Source organism: Anticarsia gemmatalis, chromosome 13 (genome assembly GCF_050436995.1).
Source record: "Anticarsia gemmatalis isolate Benzon Research Colony breed Stoneville strain chromosome 13, ilAntGemm2 primary, whole genome shotgun sequence".
Taxonomy (NCBI): Eukaryota; Metazoa; Arthropoda; class Insecta; order Lepidoptera; family Erebidae; genus Anticarsia; species Anticarsia gemmatalis.
In genome coordinates this window covers 3,142,063-3,164,442 of record NC_134757.1, presented here as the reverse complement: position 1 = coordinate 3,164,442, position 22,380 = coordinate 3,142,063, and the positions used below count along the sequence as shown (strand labels likewise).

At 34.7% G+C, this 22,380-nt stretch overlaps 1 protein-coding gene across 1 annotated transcript; it reads right to left on the bottom strand.

The window, feature by feature from the left end:
* Positions 1–15,941: 15,941 nt before the first annotated feature.
* Positions 15,942–16,556, bottom strand: LOC142977927 (uncharacterized). The gene is made up of 2 exons (XM_076122057.1): positions 16,471–16,556; positions 15,942–16,392 (listed from the first exon to the last, which is right to left on the bottom strand). The coding sequence occupies exons 1-2, from the start codon at positions 16,549–16,551 to the stop codon at positions 16,093–16,095; spliced, it is 381 nt and encodes a 126-aa protein (XP_075978172.1). The 5' UTR covers positions 16,552–16,556; the 3' UTR covers positions 15,942–16,092.
* Positions 16,557–22,380: the final 5,824 nt, after the last annotated feature.

Sequence of the window (22,380 nt, the reverse complement as noted above, 5' to 3'; positions counted from 1 at the left end):
TTATTCGATTGCGTGTTTGGCGCAGTGGTTAAGCTCCAGTATCTGTTCTGAGCCCAGTTGTTAATTTATGTATATAAGTATGTATTTAGAAGTATATAAGCATGTTTATCGGGTATTTGGTTACCGTGGTACAAGCGCTGCTTAGTTTGAAGTCAAATGACCGTGTGTGAGTTGTCCTACAATATTGATAATTTTTTTATTCACGGCTCAATTCTACCAACTGCTGAATATCGACCTCCCAAATCAATCAATTAGTCAACCCGAATATATCAAATCTCTAACTATAGAAACGACACGTGTTAGAAAAATCAGAGTCTTTGAAACATAATACTCACCAATATAAGTATTTTCCTCAACCGTTTCAAGCAAGTGCTCGTTTATATTTGTTCAATCGCCGAATAATAGCAATTAGCACGAAATATAAGTATCATACTGTAATGAGAGGTCACCCACGCAGAAATAGATACTTGGCAACAGCCAGTTATTGTAAGCTTTTATTACAAACTAGTTTCGCCCCGCAGTTTTACTCACCTTTAATGTAATACTCCAAAGGAGTAATTTTCTACAACTTAGGAGTTTTGACAACCGAGTAGTTATCGAGAAATCTTGTTTGAAAACCGCCCATAGGAAATTGTTTGAGAACTATATTTTTCAAGTAATTTTTTACGTCAAACAGTAACTTCTCGATACTTCTGAGAGTAATAAATCACTAGAACTTAATGTAACTAAATAGACAGCATATCACACAACGGACATCAAAATACAAGACACAGACTATAAAAAAAGAGAAAGTTGTCTTCTGAGATACATAGCAACCCAATTTTCGTAATTATCAAAGGATTATTGATTGTGACGAAAGAATCTTAAATATTTCTTCGATAAAAAACAGCCTATTATGTAGTTTTGAAAACCTTAAAAATTTTTAGTAAGCATTTTACATAAATCTATAAAACCAATCTAAAATTACGCCAAATAATAAAACCGCTGAATAGAAAGACAGTAAAAAGGTACTTAAACTTTCGAATTATTGGTTTACAGTACGTTATACGCTTGAATCATTCAATAAATCATAAGCTTTTAAAACATAGTTATTCTGAAGACAGACAGATATTCGAATTTTATTAATATGTTATAGAAATATAAGTATCATAATAAAAGGTCACCCACGTCGAATTAAAGACACCTGGCAACAACCATTTATTTAGTCGTAATCTTTTCTTAGAAATCATTATATTGTACACAATTTTATACTCTAACACGTCTAAATACGGTATGTTTTTATTTGGAATACGTTTGTACGTGTATTCTTTCTTCGTAGTCACAACAATGTGATGTTTTTGTCAACAGATAATTAACTAGCTAATACGTGCGGCTCCATTTACATGTACACATTCATCCCCTTTTTATTTATTAAAGGGACAATGACTCAGGAACAGAAGTAGCCTATGTTTGAGGCCATGTCTTCAGCTATCTTCCTGTCAAATTTTATCGTAATTAGATAAGCGGATTAAGCGCTAGCTACATTACAAACTTACACAAACGTCATCACAGTTAAATCGGCGCGGGCGGACTTGTATGGAGCAACGTAAGTATGATTGGTAAAACTGTATACATATACATAGCCTATAGTTTTGTGTGTCATACACTATTTTAAATTAATATTATAATTTGTTTGCCATCGACACGCTAAGAAGAAAAAGAAGAAGAAGAAGTTTTGTAGGGTATATACGACTAATCGATTTCAACTGCACGTTTAGCGCCAGTGGTTAACGGAGTAACGCCGTGTGTGGTACGTTCAAATCCCACCCAGGACTTGTGTGATGAGCACGAGTACCTGTTCTGAACTTGGTTGTAAAATTATCTTTTAAGTATCTATGTATTTAGATTAGAAATATGTTTATCTGTTGTCTAGTTAACATTGAACAAGCTTTGCTTAGTTTGGAATCAGGCAACCGTGTGTGAGATATAAAAAAATAAGTTATTTAATTCAAATTTTTAGTGTTAATTCTAGTTGTATAAGTCCTTATGTAAGAAAGTGTAACAGACAGACAGTCCTATTTGTAATTTTAGTATTTGTATATATTTTCTTTGTTCTTGTTGACAAGTCAGAGAAAATGCACGCTAGATTGAATAACAATGGAATTGAACTTGATACCTTGTAAGCTTCTAAGTAGTTGTGACTTTGTAAACAACTTTGTTATCGTAAGACAAGACATTGGAAAAATTCCACTGCTTGATTCTCGCGTATCTATTACTGTCTATATTTGGAATGAGAGTAATAAGAAATTAACAAATAAAATCATCTCTTTTTTGGATTTAGTGCTGTAAAGATTTGAGGAGCTCGTAGCTAAGTAACAACAGTCGCACGGGTCGATCTTTCAGGCTAAATTGCGCTTGTCGAGGTTGGTCATTGGATGGGTGACCATTTTATACATACCAAATTATTCTGTGGTTCGGAGGGCTCGATAAATTTTGGATTCCGTCTATCTTTTTCAGAGATCTTTGAATGTCATTACCAGTAGTCAGAGGTTTGAAAGTCTGACAACCAGTTTTACTCAGGGGTATCGTGGTATAATTCAGGTAACTGGATGGAGGACCGATAGGCACTAGGCAGTCGTTCTATATAAAACACTGGTACACCCGCTGCACCCGGTAAAACTGAAAGTCGACTCCAATATAAAGCCTAGGCTGATGATGAAATATTTAATTTTATTCGAGTATTATCTAAGACTAACAAGAGTTTTTCGTGTCACACTCATACTGATTATGATAATAATATTACAGACATTTCAAAGTTCAAACCAGCAAAACATCGAGCCAAATCCAAAAATCCTAGTCCCGCTAATACTACGCTACTATACATAAAAGCTTTACGTTCGATAAAAAATTTCACCATTTACACTTTCGTAGCAACGTAGCACGTCGCACGTAGGCGGCTACGAATACCTACGATCAGCTACGAAATAACAAACTATTTCCAAAGATGCTACAAATTCCTACGATCGGCTACGACGTAGCAAAATATTTGTAAAAAGAAGCTACAACTACAGCGGAATACTTCGCGTAGTACTTAGCGTAGTGCTTTATGCTTTATTTTTCTATTTAAATATATATTTTTTATTCTATTAAAACTTGGACTTATTTCATTTGACAGGACTTGAACTTTGAACAGTGATTTATTTTCATAAATTCTTTATTTAATTACTTTGATACTCTGATCGTTTTCCAACTTTTTTACAATTTAAATAGTTACTTACCACTTTAAATAATTCTTGAACATAAGAAACGCTTAAGTGTCCGCTATAACATCAACTAAACAGATTAATGTTCGGTTTCACCATTTCTAAATATCTTTCAGTATATAAAGTGAACGTGAAGTGAAAAACTGGTCCTAAGACTTTATAATCATCAGATAATTAACTTGTAGTATAATTTTGTTTTTTTAGAAAGATATTCGTCAAACTACTATTACTAAACATATATCGAATCATAAAATGTTCTGGGGAAAAAGATACATATAAGTTTTATTTTAAGAAGAATATGTCCATAAAAGAACATAATTAGGTACGTAATACTGCTTTGCTTTTCTCATCTCTAGAACCCTATGCAGTTCGTACCCACCCCATGTGCTCATCCCCTCATTGTTATGACAATTATCTCCGCAACACACGTAGTAATGTGATACCAATTAATCAGAGAACTCCAACAAACAATGGCTACTGGATTTCTTTTATACTTACGAGCATAAATATTGACACATTCTGTAATTTGCGAACAAAAAATACGATATTTTTTATTATCACTAATTAAGTTTAGTTTTTTTTTTACAAACAATTCATTTTGGACTTAGTTGTGTTATTATTGTTTTTAACTTCTCAGACGTTTTGGGTATATAATAGGCTGAAATGTTTCAATTTTCTTATAAAAAAGTGCGACGAAATTACAATACTTTTGTAATATTTTATAATTACTAATTAACTTCTACTTTAGTTTACAAATATTGGGAAGTAGCGAACCTGGTTTGTATCTTCTTTACAGACTTTTCAGATACATATCATCCGTATTATTAGACTTATAAGTATATATTAGAAACCCACTTAATCAAAAATCAATCGACATAAACGAAAACATAATTCGCAACAATTTTTTTTCCCGTTAGGACAGTACTCAGAAATAATAGTTGCGCTAACATGAAAAGTTACAATACTGGTTTTTTTTTTTGCACCCAAGTGTACCTCTACCTCCCTCATAGTTAGGTAGCTCTGTCAGTGTTACCTATCAACAAAAATATTCGCAATAACATCTCTATTCTCTCCACTCCAAACGGATTTGTTTTTTTTTTATTTTGCACACGTGGCCAGTCCAACAAAGGAACGAACGTTTGAAATTGTATTTTTGAATAACGAATATTCCACTGAACTTTTTTAATCCTACCTAGAATATTTCTAGCTGAAATAGATTTAGTTTTACACAGACAGAAACGGGGATTTTTAAAAAAGCTTTTTATATATCTATACTAATAATATAATTATGCTGAAGAGTTCGTTTGTTTAAACGCGCTAATCTTTTTTTATTTATTTTATACAACTTACGACTATTGTTACAAGTACCTAATATAATAGCGTAGTCACAATATAACGAGTAATACATAAATCTACAGCTTTATGTATACTTACTTGTAGAAATAATTTTAAAACTACTAATCCGAGTTAAAAGAGTATTTTTCCATTTATTGAAGAAGGCTGTAGGCTGTAATATACTATCACGCTATAGATTATAAGAGCGGAACGTAAAACAAGAAAACCTTAGTTTACGCGGACGAAGTCGCGGGCGGTGATTGAGAAGTACTTCGATTAAGAAAGTACTTCGATTAATATGTTTTCAGGATAGGACAAAAATAAACTCATACAAAGCGTTCATTGTCACATAGAACTTGCGACTACACTACACTAAATTGAAAAGATTCACAAAGGAAATATTTCTCAGTATATTTTAAAAGACTTATAAATATTAGATTAAAATGAAAAGTGGTGAGCAATAACGTAAAAGTGTTCGTATAAAATCAATTTCTTAAACTGTTAACGCTAAAAGCTTCCTTTGATGTTTACTATTTGTAGTAAAATAGTTTAAACTTTAAAGCACTTATGGACGGCGTATAGGGCTGACGGCCTTTGCACTGTGTATTTTGGATTTTTTTAAAATAATTTTGTATCAACAGATGAATTAAGTTGGTAGTATCTTGCGCCATTAATTACTACAATGTAAAGTAAATATTAATTTATAACAGATACAATTCCATCATTGCAAGTAAGAATCAATGCGACAGAGTGCTATAAACTTACTTGTTAATACTAATAAATGAAAAATATTTCATGATACCTAGTCTTATAAACTACTTAATCCATACTAATATTATAAATGCGAAAGTAACTCTGTCTGTCTGTCTGTCTGTCTGTCTGTCTGCTACTCAATCACGCCTAAACTACTGAACCAATTTGCTTGAAATTTGGTATGGAGATACTTTGATACCCGAGAAAGGACATAGGCTACTTTTTACCCCGGGAAAATGACGCAATTCCCAGGAAAATTCAGGTGGCGAACGAAGTCGCGAATAATCAATATTATAATGACATTAAATTAACAAAATTTCGTTGTCATGGCAACTGTTTTAATGGCGGATATGTATTAGCGCGACTTCGTTATATTAAGAGATAAATAATTTTAAGAATATTTTTCGTGAAAAAAAAAGCATATTTTATATCATCACGCTACGACCAATAGGAGCAGAGTACCAGTGAAAATTGTTACGAAAACGGGGAAAATTTTCACACATTCTCTCTTATTGGACGCAAGCAAAGTTGCGCGGGTCAGCTAGTCGTAAGATAAAATAAGAAGAAACCAGACAATCGACAAAACAATCTTTCAATGAAGCTATGAATTCACTTATCAACGGTACATTTCATTACGGAACTACACACGCAAGTACTTACCAGCTTTAATAACTGTTTTATCAAAACCAACCCTTCATCGAACTATAACTACAAATTACAAAAACACGTTCAATTTTACGCGGCCTCCCCATTTAATATGCGAGCAGACGGATTGCCGGACACCCCAGCGATACCTCAATTATCAGACAGCCGACACGCGGCAAAACCTGTGTTGAAAGTTGGAACACAAAACATGGACTCACAACATGGCAGTCATACAGACTTGTCCCTACCATTTTTTTATTTAAATTTTCTATTTGAAAAACTCAAAAGCATTTAAGTCAGTTAATTATTCTTTCTCTTGGTATTTGTAAATTAAATGCACAGTGGAAAAGGAGTGCTGATGAGATTTTTCCTTTTCGCTACATTGGTAATTGGATTTCGATGTTGCTGACAAAGCGTGCCTGGAGGCACAATTAGAAATCTAAGTACAGTTACGTTCATGTAAGGATGCATGTACACTTGACTATACTAATATTGATATCGTTTTAAAGACTATTACGTAAACTGTATATTACGAACTATATTGACAGATAGTCGTATCCAGTATGTACCAAATGTAGTTTAACTTTACCAAGTCTACGCCTAGTTTGTTATTAACAGTTCAAGAGCTCATGTGTGTATACCTAGATGTTTTCTTCGGTTTAATATACATCCCAATACAGCATACAAATACAGTCTAAACACAAGGTACTATTATCTACACAAACTGAATAGATATTTACCTCCAAGATAGGTATTTCGCTCGAATAAATCCTAACATCAACTAATGGACTCAAACTTCTCATAAACCCATACAACCGTTATTAAATCGAATTCTGTAAGGAAATAAACATGCGAGCGAGAAAACTTCCAACAGATGTCTGAGTTGAGTACAACACAGACACTAAAGTTTTAAGTACGAACAGTTCTGCAAGGAAGGGGCTTACTAGTCTCGACAACCATGTTTATTAAGCTAAATAAACTTGAAAAGAATCACGTTTCCAATGCAAACTTACAGATGCATAAACAACAACAAGTTTTAATAAAATTTCCCGAGCGTTCTTCAATACTTCGCACACAAAGTCGTTGTAAATTGCAGACACAGAACACTGTGTTTGTTTGTTGGAAAACGCTGAGCTGAAACGTGTTGCCCGGGGCGAGATGCATTCGCTGTCTGTCTCTATGGCAACGACCGGAGCTCAGCGCATCCCGGGCAAGCTCACGTACACCTCGTACTGAATGCGTTCGAATAACTAAATTAAATCAACCCGCTCGACCGGATCATATTGATTTGTAGGAAATTATGTTTTTCGAATCATTGAGTCTGTGATTGAAAAAGATTTTGAGAGCACTTATACGTTTAACATGCAGTTTGATTTGAATTTATCCGTCTGTGTTTGTATTTGAAAATATGATCTGAGTTCATTGAATTAGTTCATGATTAAGGTGCTTCAAATTAACGTGTTATTGAAACAAATTTTTGGCGTTAATCGAGATATTGTAATATGTGAAATAGCTTCAATTCATTTGTACTACACAGCATAATAATTCGAAATTCCTGTAATTAAACAATTTAAAACTTAAATAGCTCGCAGTAACACACTCTCTGCTTTCTTTGAAATTAATAAGTGCTCAAGAAAGCATTAAGAGTCTCGTCTTGCTAATTTGTGGTTAATTGTTTGTACAAAGGTGGAAATGAGTTGTCTAGAACAAGATTAGCTCTACGTTAGAAGTTCATTAAAACTTTCAAAGTTCATCAGTGATTTTCAAAGCAAATGAAAGATTCCGTAGTTCGACCAAACCCCTTTGCCATGGCGTCGTATCTAATTAATTAGTAAGATTAGTTCTGCGAGCTGGTAGTGACATTACAGTATTTTCGTTTCAATGCAAATAAAGGATGAATATTTTCAAAGGAGATTTTCCTTTTTACCGCGGATGCGTATCAAAACATTGAGTACAAAAAAATCTAAATCAATGATAACATGATTTTGCCGTTTTGGTTTGACGCCATGGGGTTGTAGGGTCCGAGTATATACCATAGATAATTCCAGGGCCTCTTACGACGACTTATCAGTGCGACACTTGACTAGATGGTTTTTTCTTCGGTCGAAGAATAATTGCTGCCGGTTTTCTGGGCAAGTTACCTGAAGACAGTGAAGCGGAAATTTATGATGATGCATTATTTGGGTAAATATTTTGTATTAATGTGTTTTACTGTATAAATGCATAGTTCATGTAGGTGTTAACGTTTTAAAATAATAATAACTCAGTAAATATGTCGTACAATGCTTAAATTATATTATAGTTATCTTTAATGTAGGCTTTTTTGTAAATTCATGCTTTATTGTTTAATTTGTAGCTTAGTATGACAGGACACATACACATGGTGCGGCGGTTATTGTGGCATGGTGACACCACTTAACCACTGCGTTAAAAATGCAGTCACATGCAGCACAGCATTGATTTTCGTGTCTTTAAACTTAACAATAGCAAATAATTAAAATAAACAAATACTACCTTTAAAGGGATACTAATTTGTAATATGTTCCATGTGAATAATGTACCTACCTTTAGCGCAAGTAAACATATTTTATTATATTCCTTTCTATAAAAAAACCTGGAGAATATGCTATTTATTGATTCAATATTAATTCGTTTTGGCTTCTTCTGTTTCATAATTAAGTACTTACCTGAAAGGCTACCTCTAATATACAGCCACTGACATCAAGTTGTTAGCGATGTAGAACTGTAGAAACTATAGAACTGTAGAAACATACTAACATAATTTAGAAAAAAACCTGTAGTGCTTTGCTCGACCTGGAAATCTACCAAGAGACTTCATGAACAGCTGTCAAATTCACTACTGTACTGGCCGTACCACTGCAGCATTATAGAAAACCTTATTTAAAACTTATCTTTGGCATACATTTCTAACAATTACATCAAATTTGAAAATTTAGTACATAATATGTACCATAATATACCGTAAGAAAATCAAGACACAAACGCAAAATGTTTCAAAATCAAAGCCCCCATTTTGCATATCTCATAATCGATCATACCTGCGACGTTTCGAGGGGAGCGAAATGAACCCCGAAGTCCCCTCGGTATTTGGGGTAATTTTATAACTTTACCCTCCGACGTCTCCCCTACTTGAGTCGGTCACGGTCAAGGGCAGCCTACCTCAACTTTGTCTCAACTTCCCTGCTTTTATAAACAGCTTTTTAAACTTTATCGTTCGATTTATTGAGCTTTTTAATGGATGGGTTAGTTGCGTGGTTGTTCGGAGTTTTTTTTTAAAGACAGCTCCTGTTATAAGAATTGCTCTTGTGTTGCGGGGACTTTTACAAAAATACACTTTTACAACAACAACGAACACAAAGTACAACCAGACCCGAAACAATTAGTTGTGGATCGCACAAATAAGTTGAAGGGGTACGTTTTGAGTAGTGAACAATCAGAAATTAATATGAATTTATTTTATTTTTCACACACGTATTTTATCATCAGTTTTATAACTCATCATGATTACCATGCCTAATTCCACCACCGTAGCCCTTTATACAGCTAATTTTATTCGTTACTACGCTCGCCTATCCAATACCAATTTCATCCACTCATTAATCAAAACTCTGTTTATTTCTATAGCAATAAGGCGTGTTCAAAACACAGAAACCACGTACGAAAGCTCTAAGTGCTTCGTGGTCCAATCCGCTTACACAACGTGGTGTGTAGAGCACCTATTAGCAACTACTGGCCTCGTATATTCAGGTGGCATTTCTCACAATTCCTTGCAGTGATTAGGGCTCAATTAGACCGTGTTGAAGTTTAAACGTGGTAAAGTTCTAATGATAGAGTTGCATTGTTATGTTAAAGCTTTGTATAACTGACTAGCTGACCCGCGCAACTTCGCTTGCGTCACATAAGAGAGAATGGTGAAATTTTTCCCCGTTTTTGTAACATTTTTTACTCGTACTCTGCTCCTATTGGTCGTAGCGTGATGATATATAGTCTATAACCTTCCTCGATAAATGGGCTATCTAACACTGAAAGAATTTTTCAAATCGGATCAGTAGTTCCTGAGATTAGCACGTTCAAACAAACAAACAAACAAACAAACAAACTCTTCAGCTTTATAATATTAGTATAGATAGGTTTAATTAGGTTTTGTTTTTATGTAAAAGACCCCTCGACTCAAGAGCAATTCGTAGTGCGAGAGATGATTTTGTAATGATATATGTAAAATACATTTTATGAAAATAATTCCTCTTTTTGTTTAAAACGTTTATTGAGGGCATGCAAAACTCCCCAATCCGCACTTTCTTTTATTTCGTATTTATGTTATGTTTTAATTTACGATGAACAGGTACTAGCTATAGTAAAGATGTTTATAGAATGGTTATTAAAAAAAACTAGAGATGGCGAAAAGATCTACATACAACGTAGAAAGTAGAAAATAATATCTTTATAATGTTTAAGTAAGGTACAGTGACGGTAAAGATATATTTGTATTTTTAAACCTTCTTTCAGTTTATAACTTTCCAATTAGATTCAGTTTCGGTGAAGATAAAAAAGAAATATTTTTATTCTTTTTTCAGATTATGATTTGCCTATCCACACTATTTATCCATATATACTGCAATATATTTGTTACTATTTCATACACTAACTACGTGGGAGACTTAGAAAGTTTTCAGAAAAACAGTATTTTAGTTAGGGACACTGTCAGATTATAGTTCATTTTTTTAATTATATTGTTTACGAATAGAAAGTCAAGTCCCAATTTCAATTTTTTACCGGATTTTGATATTAGCAAAAATAAATTTCTGTGTATTCTAGGTTTACATTTTCTAACATTAGGCCTCGTGCACAAAGCGGCCGGTCTAGCGTTAGTTATTCGTAGATCTACGTGGAGCATTCACTGCATTTAATGTATGCGGTAGAATCCTACACACAAAAGCGGTCTACCACGGCGGTCCACGTGAATGCACTTTCAACTACGAATAGTGAAGCAACACACAAACTACCCGAGAGATATATCCAGTAAGGAGTATTGTGCGGGTATATGTATACTTTTAAATAAATAAATAAATATCATTGGAAAACTCACACACGGGTTTTTGGTACCCAACTAAGCAGAGCTTGTACTATGATAACAATATGAACATATTTATATACTTCGATATACATATGTACTTATATAGATAAATTTACAACCAGGCTTAGAACAAATACTCGTGCTAAAGATCTCTACAAAAGTAATTTTAATATGATATCTCTATGCATTAGATAATATCTATTTGTTAGTCGATGGCCTAGCTACGGTATGGCTATAGGCCCCGGACCTTAATAAAAAAAGAACACTGTTTTTATAAATTTTATCTTGTAGTTAAGGTGTAAAGGGCCTGTTAGTTTTGCACAAAGGCCCCAGTAGCTACTCCCACTGTGTGTTAGATAGTGGTAAAGTCATAGGTATCTATTTATTTTATTCGAAAGAAGTTCAACGTCTGGTTATCTGCCTATCCGTTAGTAATTCTTCCTATTTGCCTGATTCCTTCTTCTTCATGACGAAATTACAAAATTTTGGCAAATTTCACAGCATTACTATTATTGACTATATAGCCTGAAAAATGGAAACAGGCTTAAAGACCCGGCTACTTAGTAGAGAGCCTTGACATGCACGATTTATCGAGATTATAATCAATGATATGAGTTTTTCGAAAAATAAAGTAGCTGTATCAAACAGGCCATCGTCAGCTACAGAAGTTACTATTGTTCTAAATCTTGAATTGTATATACCTCTATCAGTCGTAAGCCTTACATTTAAGGCTCTCTTTTACTTTATGTAAGAGGTCTGCGGCGCAAAGCAAGAGGGATATTCAAAGGTTAATAAAACACCAAAATACTCTACCACAACATTTATTTTTTTTTATTTTACAATTTTTGCATATTTTTTTTTTGTTTTTTTTTTTAATATGAGATCGGAATTACATTTATTTCAAACTACTTAGTGATGAGAAAAAAATCTTATTCTATTACTTACTATTAAGTTTATAGACATGAATATTTTGGAATATAAATACTAGAGAATTTGATTACAATAAAGACTTATTATAAGAAGGCTATTAAATTTAGAATAATTACGAATTCTACCACACTCTACAATCTTTAGCATATCTAAGTTCTATACGGACTAAGCTAAGAGCACTTCATTTTGTAGACTAATGAAGAAACTATGCATTCAATTCGGCGTAAAACAGCCTACCCGGGCGGCAAATCCGAATATGACTATAGATGATTCCGATCGGCACAAGCCGAACAAGTGAGTCGAGTCGGTTTTATTGTGCCGTGCCGAACCAAATATGAGTGTAGCAAGCCTTAACTTTCATCAAGTCTACAAACGTTCCCACTTAACCGCAAAAGTTGGTTTGTCGTTGGACTATCGTCTCTAGCGATTCCCATTTCCATCATCCTATAACCCCATATTAGACAAGTACCAACAATGCTTCAATTACACCAATATCTTACGTCACAACTAACCTGAGACGCCTTACTAAGTATACAATGATTATATTTATTAACTATACACAACTACGTCTAAGTACATTATAATGATGTTTTGGATATGCAGGTTTTCTCGCAATATTATTTTTGACAGTTATTTGAAATATATGATTGATGATCGTATGACAATATCTAAATGACTTAATTTTGAATGATCTACAATATTAATTTTAGTTTGCTATCTAAATATTTAAAGGATGCGATCCAACGTATGTACAGACTACTGCAATTACCCTGCATAGCCATAACTCAAGAAAATTCATCCCCTTAATACTACCAGGGGGTAAGATACGAATACATACACTTCTTATATTAATACTACGTTTATAAATGAAGGACGCGGTTAAAAAGCCTAATTACTTAGCGTCTAGCAGATATTTAAATATTATACAACAATAAAACTGCAATTTGATTTTCCAGGTAACAACGAAAAAGATTATTTAGTTAGTTACGTATTCGGTTGTTTTAATCACAAAAAATTCTAAACTGAAGCTCAGCTACTACCAGATTACATTAAAGTTCCAAATTTTTATGCTGGTTTGATACTATTCGGTAGTAGTTCAAACCAAAATGTCAAACAATAGCTAGTTAATGGAACCGCGCCCCAAATGTGAAAGTCTGTGAGTTTCATCAACGAAACCTAATCTCCTTCCTGAAGACTAGACCAGATGTTACTACGATTATGAGCCGCCCATAGCCAGTTGCGCTCACCGGTCGGTAAACGATCTGTGGGTTAAGCAAACTTTGGCGCGGTCATTCCGTAGATGGGTGACCGCATAGTGGTATTTAAACTGGGCGGCTCCGTACTTCGAAGGGCACGTAAAAAGTCGGTCCCGGTTGTAGTCAAAAGTCAAAAAGATAACAGTCGTTTAGCCACGTTAAAAACCTTTGGGCGGCTTGAACAACTTTGACTCTAGGTTGACCACTAACCATACGATAAGAAGAAGACTACGATTATAAGTCGCCCGGCCTCACTTCCACAATCAAATCAGAAATATAAACTCACAACTCTCATTTACTACTAAGAGACTATAGAAATATGATATTTTACGTTTGCTGTTTACTTATATACTAAGCGCTAGCAGAAAGTTCTAGAAAGTACATTATCTAAATATCTACGCAGAGTAAAATGTCGGAACAAATATATTTTTGCCGCTACTTCTAACACTACCAATTTTTTAAAACATTTTGTCAGCTAACAAAATGCTTTCGCAGTTTACTATATTATACACTCACACTGATGAATAAATGAATACTATAAATATTATCCTTACATCTATGAAAATGTATTATTATTTAGTAGCATCAATGCTTCAGCTTTCAAAACCTTAGTTTACAAAAATAAATGGGTTATGCCACTTAACTCCAAATCCATTGTTCTCTAAACTTTAACATCCCATACATTATTTCCACTTTGACTCCAAAGCAATAAAAAAAAATAATTTACAGATAGAAATATTTCCCTACATCAATTCCACTTAACTCCAAAAGAGTTTTTGTAGAGTCAGCAGCAAAAATTATATCTTGACGATATTTTGGTGTAAGCCCATATACCAAACGTCCTAGTAATTTTTCACAAACCAGTAATTTTGATTTAAGTTATTATAATTAGGTTAGTCAGTTCATCGTCCTCAAAAACGAACACCGTAGGATCAAAAGTGCTATCCTGGTGAAAAGATTGAAAGTCAAGGACGGGATTAAGCTGTTATATTAGAATAAAGTTCTAAATAAAAATTAAATTTCTTACTTAGCTAAGTTAACATAAAATAAATAGTGCAGGTTTTAATGTATAAGATATAAGTTTTTTAACATAATATACCTATATTCTTATATTCAAAGTCAAAGTCAAAGTCAAATATTCTTTATTTCATAAACTTTAACAAGTATTTGAAATCGTCAAAATATTTTTTATCTACCACCGGATTTTGGAAAAGCTGTTGCTCGTGAGAAGTAACGGCAAGAAACTCACGGCTTGCTCTTTTTAAATGTCAATATTTCCAAATTAATTACAATGTCATAATAATGAAATATAACAAATTAATAACAATGTCATAATAAATGAATAACAATGTCATAATATCAAATTGTAATACATTATTTTGAAATAGACTTGGTAGAAGCAGCACAGTCCCAAGCTATGTTATCATCTAAATAATCTTTAATAGTATAATATCCCTTACGACATAAATTACTTTTAACTAATAACTTAAATTTATTGAGACTTAAATTTTGAATTTCACTCGGGATTTTATTGTAGAATCGCACACACTGACCTCTGAAGGATTTATTTATTTTTTGGAGCCTAGTGACTGGGATGTTCTGGACTGGAATTTTTAAATGTATTATCACAACTTCTAATCAGAATTTTTTACTTAGCTAAAGTAATATAAATCACGGGTTTTTATATTTCATATGTTTTTTAAGTTATTAATGATCTCAATCAAATTCGAATTACCCGTTTCGTATTTTTTAATTTCAATTTCTAATTTCAAATCTCTATTTATTGATTGGCGCTTACGAAGGACTGGTTTGCGATAATTGTTGAAGTATTGTGCTTCTTCCATTAATTTGTACAAAAGCTCTAGCAGCCTAGGTTTTTTTTTTATTTCATTATTGAGCCTTCGGTGCCATGCTTCCACTTAATTTATAGTGCGGTGGCGCTCACCCGAACAATTCCAAATACTTGTTGGCACATTTTTGTTATCTAACCAATTTTCGACAAAATAATTATTAAAATTAGTGACTTTTTGGTTGTCAGGCGCCACTTCCATTATCGCCAACCAACCATCAACTACATCTTCATTTGGTAAGTGCGCCAATGCGGCACACCTTGCTACATGATCTTTTTCATCTTGTGAGGATAGATCAAATCTTTTTGAATTTTTTATCAACGCCTGTCGGAAGTGAAAATTACATCCCTTAATTATTATTGATGGGAAACAAGTCGTTAGGGCATTAATCGTAGCTTGTTCGAAATCGATGACAGCACAGCGACTCGAACTGCTCCCTCTGCATCCATGTCCTCCGTATGGCTAAATATTTTAAGCTGCTGACTCTACTTCTGCTGATTTCTTGGAGTTAAAGTGGAATGAATTATATTTAAATAAAATATTTATTAAAACTGTTTTGGAGTTAAAGTGGAACGTTTTTTTGGAGTTAAGTGGAATAACCCAAATAAATATATCATAGAATATAGTTTAATAGACGTTTATAAAATATTGATCTTTGAATAACGTTATAAGTTTTCTAATTTATTTGAACTATAAACACTCTCAAACAATGAGTTTAAAAATTTCGTCTGAGTATTAGATGTACATTTATTCTGTAATTTTGTAAAGCTTCCAATACACAGATCGATCTTTTAATTTTGAACTAGACAGGTGTATTAACAATGAGTGTGTCGTTGATTTCCGTCACGCCTATTGTCCTGAAAAATCAAAGCAGTAAAGTATTATTTCAACAATATGAATTTTCTTTGTTGTTTAACTCTCCTAAACAATTTCATCGTGTACAAACATCGATCAAGATAATTCGCTTGTTATGAAATAATTCAATTTTAAGACCAGCCGTATCCATTATACATATTGGGAAACTGTTCAGTTGCCTCTTGAGAAAAATTTCTTACGGAACGTAAGAACTGTGAATATTCATATATGTTATTTATGTTTGGCTGCATAGGATGCTGAGCGGGCTGAGCGTGATGCGCTTGTGCGTAATGTGCGTAATGCGCGTGTTGTGCGCACTGTGGGTGCTGAGGGCACATAAAAGCATTGTAATTATTATTTTCAGTTACGATGCTAGGGATCGGAAAATTCTGTGATGCTGACGGCGCAGGCTGCGGTTGCGACATCTTTGCCTGCGAACAATAATTTTAAATGAGTACTTTGCATATTCTTGTAATTGTCAAATAAATAGTTATCTTCCTTTTACATACCTGCCGTTTAATATTTGCTTGTGCTTCTGGCTTTTGGTTTTCTGTATGTAATTTGGCTGAAGGCGGCACATCAGCTGACATGTTTGGTGGGACATCGGCCTCCTTTGGAGTCGGTAGTAACTTAGGTTTAGCGTATTGCTTCGCAATTGCATGCACAACGCCAGTAACCATCACAAAACTTTGAGCTCGAATAGTGGCAAGATCAACCTCTTTATTAGCTTCAGGCTTCTTAGACTTCTTTGGCTCTTCGTACGTCACGGTATAATCGCCGTCCTCGCACATAACATTCAAGTTAGAGATCTTTATTTTTAAATGTCTTATGGTCGTTATTAGATTTATTTCAACGTCTTTTAGTTTGATGTTTCTTTTTGTATTACTGGTTTGTGTCCCTCGATCTTCTTTAAGCGGATCAACAGGTACTTTTGGTGACGGCGGAGTTTGGATTGTCTGTTGACTTTGTTGCGCAGTGTGACTGCGCGTCACGGGAGCGCTACTGCGCTGTATATGCAAATTATTTCCCTGCCATCCATCCATCGGCGATGAAACACTATGTTTAGTGCTATGCTGCTGCGGACTGTAAACAAAAAAGCAATGTGTAGTAAAAATTGGTACGTAAGTAACATAATTTATGAATTTATTTTCTTAAGTTACCTGGATATAGCTGCGAGCTGTGGTAGCTGATCGGGTACGGATATAGTACTTCGGGTGCGGGGCACCCGCGGCGGAGGCTGCGGCTGCGCAGCCGGCGGATGCTGCGGCCTAACATCTTGCGTAACACCCATCATGTTGGGGTATAACAATTGGTTGCTATAGGCTTGGGTCATTTGACTGTAACATAAGAAAAAAACAATAAGTAAATGTAGTAAAAACTTCATACATTATATGTATTACAAAGTAATACTTACTCTGAAGTGTACGTAGGAGTATATGTTGTTTTTAGGTGTGATGTTGTACATTTTGATTTATACGATGCACTGCGCCTTGCGCTGGGGGTCGGACAGCGAGCCATTTCTTCAAGATTTGCCACCGGATTCTCTTCCGTATTCCTTTGATATCAACAAAAAAAATGTTATTATAAGTAAATAATACTGAAATGAATGTTAACCTAAATTATAAATGGTAAACTTACTTTGTTTGGTGACAACCGTAGTAACCATTTGGTCCAGGCATTTGGACTGCGTATTCGGCTGCCCTCAGGCGGGTTCTACAGTTAAAAAAAAGAATGCTCAGTAGCCAAAATATGTAAGTTTAACAAACTATTTAAAAAAAGTTTAAAAAGTAAAAAAATCTTACCGTGGTCCGGAGTAAGTTCGATGGTGACCGCTATCAGGCCGCATGTAACGGCATGAGTACAGCTCAGAGGCCATTGTTCTAAGAAAACAAAACATTAGTAAAAAATAAAACATTTGTACCACAGATTGTCCTCCATGTTCTAAATTTAAATCACTATGTTTTACTTACGGTTTCGGAACATGAAATAGCTCTGTTCCATAATTAAAATTTTCGTTATGTATTTGTGGCGTCTCAATTGGCTGTCGCCTCGGACGGCCTCTTCCTCGTGTTGATCTATAAATAATTCCTTATAGTTAGTAAAGTATTCATACTAAGTGTAAAGTGATAAAAAATGTTGGAATATCTTACCCTCTGGTAGATTTTCCTCTTGGGGCCTTGGAGGTCCGCCTGGAGGCCTGTGATTCGTGCTCTTTCATAATATCTTCAAACGAATACATCTTGCCTAATTTATATTCAAAGATATTTAATAAACTTAGCCACTCTTATATTTATGCACCACTAGAAGGTACACCTGTGTAACACTGAAGTAGTACCGTAGTCACAGAAAACGGGGAAACATCGCAATTTTAAGAAAATGATGATACACTCATCACAACTCTGAGTAACCTCTTAAAAGTGTGATTAATATAAGAATTAATAACGCTATCATTATTAATAAAAATGACATACAAAATAATATAAGAAAACAAAAAAGAACGTCGGGACTATCGATTCGAATCACTTTGATTTTTTTCTTAGAAACCGAATAATAAAACAGTAATTTTACTTAAAAAAAAAACAAAAATAAAGTTTGAAAATTTAAATTTTAAGTCGAATGTCTTATTTGAAAACTTTTCGGAGTTTAGAGGGTTCGCGATGTTGGCGTCCTTCCGGAGCCAACGTTCAACGTGAACTGAAGGCTGGGAGGGTGAGAGAGCCTGAAGAAACGTCGGGGTGCGAGGGGAGCACGGCACTACGGCACCACCCCTTATTTCCCCAGCCAATCACAGAACAGGGCGTGGCCACTTACAAAATAAATCTTATGTCTATTTTGTATTTTACATACATAGAATGTTATATAAATTAAACTAAATATTCCAGGAACGTTAACAAAGAAAAATCTGAATATCGAAATGTGTATTTCCATTTCAATTTATTTGTAAGCTACATGTCCATTTTCACCGAACAAAAGCAAGTTTCACGAGAAGGGTTCTCTGTATTCGTTATTGAAATTTAAGCTATAAAGCTTTTTATATCACTATAGTAATATATTCACGCGAATTTTACTATAATATAATGTAACTATAATATAACTATGACCGAAAAGCAGTCTCTGAACTGGCCAGGGAACGAAACCAAAACTGACATAGGTTCAACCATTCGCGGTAGAAAAACATAAAAAAGTAAGAAAATTATATAACAGGCATAAGAATATTTATTTTATTACCTACAATCTAACATCTGCAACTACATCCGCATGAAAAAAATCCCTTGGTAAAAATGTACGTACATGACTTATTCATGCCAAAAAGACTGAACCGATTTTGATTAAAGGGTCACAGACAAAGTGACAGCATTGTATAAAAATAATAGATAAAATCTCACCTGGTGGGATATTCGAGGCTTAACCATCACTGCCCATCAGTCCTGAAACTGGCCTATACCTACTCTCGTTCTTTGGGGTTGTAAACGAACGATATTGCTCTTGATGCAGCTGACAGCAGCTATTGTATGAACATAGACAATAATCTTCTACTTGTCTTATACTGGTACCAAAAACTCTTTATTCGAATTCAAAGTGCTGTAGTTAGAACGCTAATAATATACGTTTTTTTCTTGAATTCGAGTAATTGTATAAATATGCTACAACGGTACTACGGTACCTTAGTACCGTAGTACCGTTTACCTTACCGTTTACCGTTACATCTTAATGTAGCATAAATATGCCACTACTCTAATAAAATTATTCTTATGTAGTTTCGGCAATACGTAATACGTCGGCAATAATGTCCTCCTCGCCAAAAGGCGGCTTTTCATTGAAACTGGCTAACGGTGCAGGTTTGTTTCTTGTGTCCAAGTGTGTGCACAAAACACAAGAACACTCTCTATTCCTTCACTCTCATAACCTGGTGGGACGGATAACCGACACGACCAGTGAATCATCAGGCGCAGAATCGGCTTTACGTGCTCTCCGAGGCAAGGAGGTCTACAACCTAAAATTCCTAACAGAAAATCTCAAAAAAGACCTTTATCCCGACCCAGGATTCGAATCCGAGATGTCTTGCGCGGCTTTTATGCCTCTCCCATTAAGAAATATTCAAATCTGCGATAGCACTCAGTGATTCAATAATCAATTAGTAAACCAATTTAAAACAATTCTAAGTTAAACCTTCACTGTATCTTCATGTCTTTTGACTTAATGATCTTATGACCGAAGAGTGCTCTAAGTGGAGAGGTACTCGTTATCGGCAAACCTGTATGACAAAATGCATATATGGATATGAATGAATCAAAAGATGTTTGCAGGAAACGTAGAAAGTGGCATGCCTTGGTAACCTACCTCTGTGGGACTTTTTATTGTGTGTAGGTATTTATGTGTGATCTAAAATTAATCTAATAATGCGGTTTAATGATTTAATAATAGTTATTACGGGTCCAGTTGTACTTTGTATCTGTTATCTGTATGTTAGTAAAATATTTCGCAATACAATTAATAAATAACAGTAATTTAATAGCTATTCTTAGTGCGGGAGACGTCTTCTTTACACATATTTTTAGCTATGATATGAAGCCCCGATTTCACCATTTCTGAATGGGTAAGTCTAGGACAGCTTACCGGGCGGAATTTTGACAGTTTTCATAACACATTTGCTGACTATCATCTACTGATTACTCATACCACTTATTCATATACATTAAAACCGGCTCTGAATGTCTTAACCCTGCCAAATATGACAATAGTTTAGCTACCAAGAGGACGGTCTGTGTTTGATGTGGGCGGAGCAACTGACACTGGTCCAAGTAATTTACGACTTAGCTGTTCTCCACTCGTGGATGAGGAAACCTTGCCTTTGTGGTAACATACTTTTACAATAGGTATAAACTGTTTGAAATTTGGTAGGTACTATGCGACACTTTGTGCTGTTGGTTGTAATGGATCGATATAGAAACGAGTGTCTTGTTGTAACACCAAACGTATAATGTGTCAATAGCTTACAAACTAAGTAGTACATATATAGGAGAGAGATGCGACACACACTACAACGTTATATGTATAGATAAATTTACAACCTGACTCAGAGCAGATACTTGTGCTGGATAGGATTCGAACGCACCAGACGCTGCGCTACGGTTATTGCGGCGAGATGACCACTTTAAACTTGCATCCAGCAAGTATATTTACTACTCTATCATGCAATAACCAATAGGCCGATTTAAAATGGAGTTAAGAGCAAGACGGGGATCAGAGATAGACCTCTATAGTTTGACAAAACTCTACGCCCTAGTGACTGAAATAGGGGAATGAATCTTTGTGAAAGCAGAGTTGAGGAGGTGGGCTAGTTAATGTGAGTATGCTAAACCCGACTAATATTATAATTAAGTAACTTATATCAAGATAATGCTTGTAACGTTAGGAATAATGGTATAGTCAATGTCCGATTTACAGCGATTAATCTTGCACAGTTCGCGAGATCATTGTTTTGATTCCCTCACGAAACAAATATTTGAATGATCAACTACCAACTAACCAGAGACTGCACATGCACGAATTATCAAGATTATAAGTAATAATTGTGTATACCACCATCAGCTGCTTAAGCGGGTCAACGAAGTTCTAAATTCTGTTTTTTGTATACTTACGTTAGCCGGGAAACCTGCTGTAGGGAACAGAGTAGCTGTCAAGCTTTCTGCTAAGTTGTTGGACGATAATAGTAGATTTAGGGTGTAATTCGTTGTGTTAACTGATGTTTCATGCTATTTGCGAGATTATTTAAGTACGTGAAGTATGCAGATGTTGTCTTAAAAATTCCATTCTTAAGTACCTACGTCGGTACCCATAAAGGCCACAAATAGGCACCTAAGTATCTACTGCAGAAAATCGCTTAATTCCTCATGTACCTATTCTACACCAAAACTTATTAGTACTTATTACCGACTCCACCGCTTCTGAACAAGCATCAGTTAACTTATCTAATAAGAATTTAACAACTGCTTTTATAAAATTTTCTATTGCATACGATACCCGACATTTATCCATAAGCTTTAGATCTGTTTAAAATTAATTACGGACGCGATGGATAGGACAAATAAATGCGTTTCGATCGAGAGTCCTCTGCACCGAGTCTACCGATCTACTTTCAGTTTGCTTTCTAAAACTTCTACTTAAGTTCAAGTTGTTTGGCAACACCTATATTTTAAGGTCTATCGTTAGTTTCAAGCTCAAAGCGGCGAGTGAGAGTGCTTTTCTAGTGTGTAGGCTATTGTAACACCGTCGGCCGCTGCATCACCTAAAGACATACACACGTAGGAAACACATATTTTTGAATGGCGTTTATAGGTTCCGCCTCCGTAGCGCAGTGGTTTAAGCGACCAAGTCGATACCATTGCGTAGGGAGGTCATGAGTTCGATTCCCACAC

What these genes read in the sequence shown, in the direction of transcription:
- LOC142977927 (XM_076122057.1), bottom strand. Translation starts at nt 16,551, where the DNA reads ATGTCAGCTGATGTGCCGCCTTCAGCCAAATTACATACAGAAAACCAA. An exon ending in AAGCAAATATTAAACGGCAG is followed by an intron (nt 16,393 to 16,470) that starts GTATGTAAAAGG and finishes TATTGTTCGCAG; the next exon opens with GCAAAGATGTCGCAACCGCA.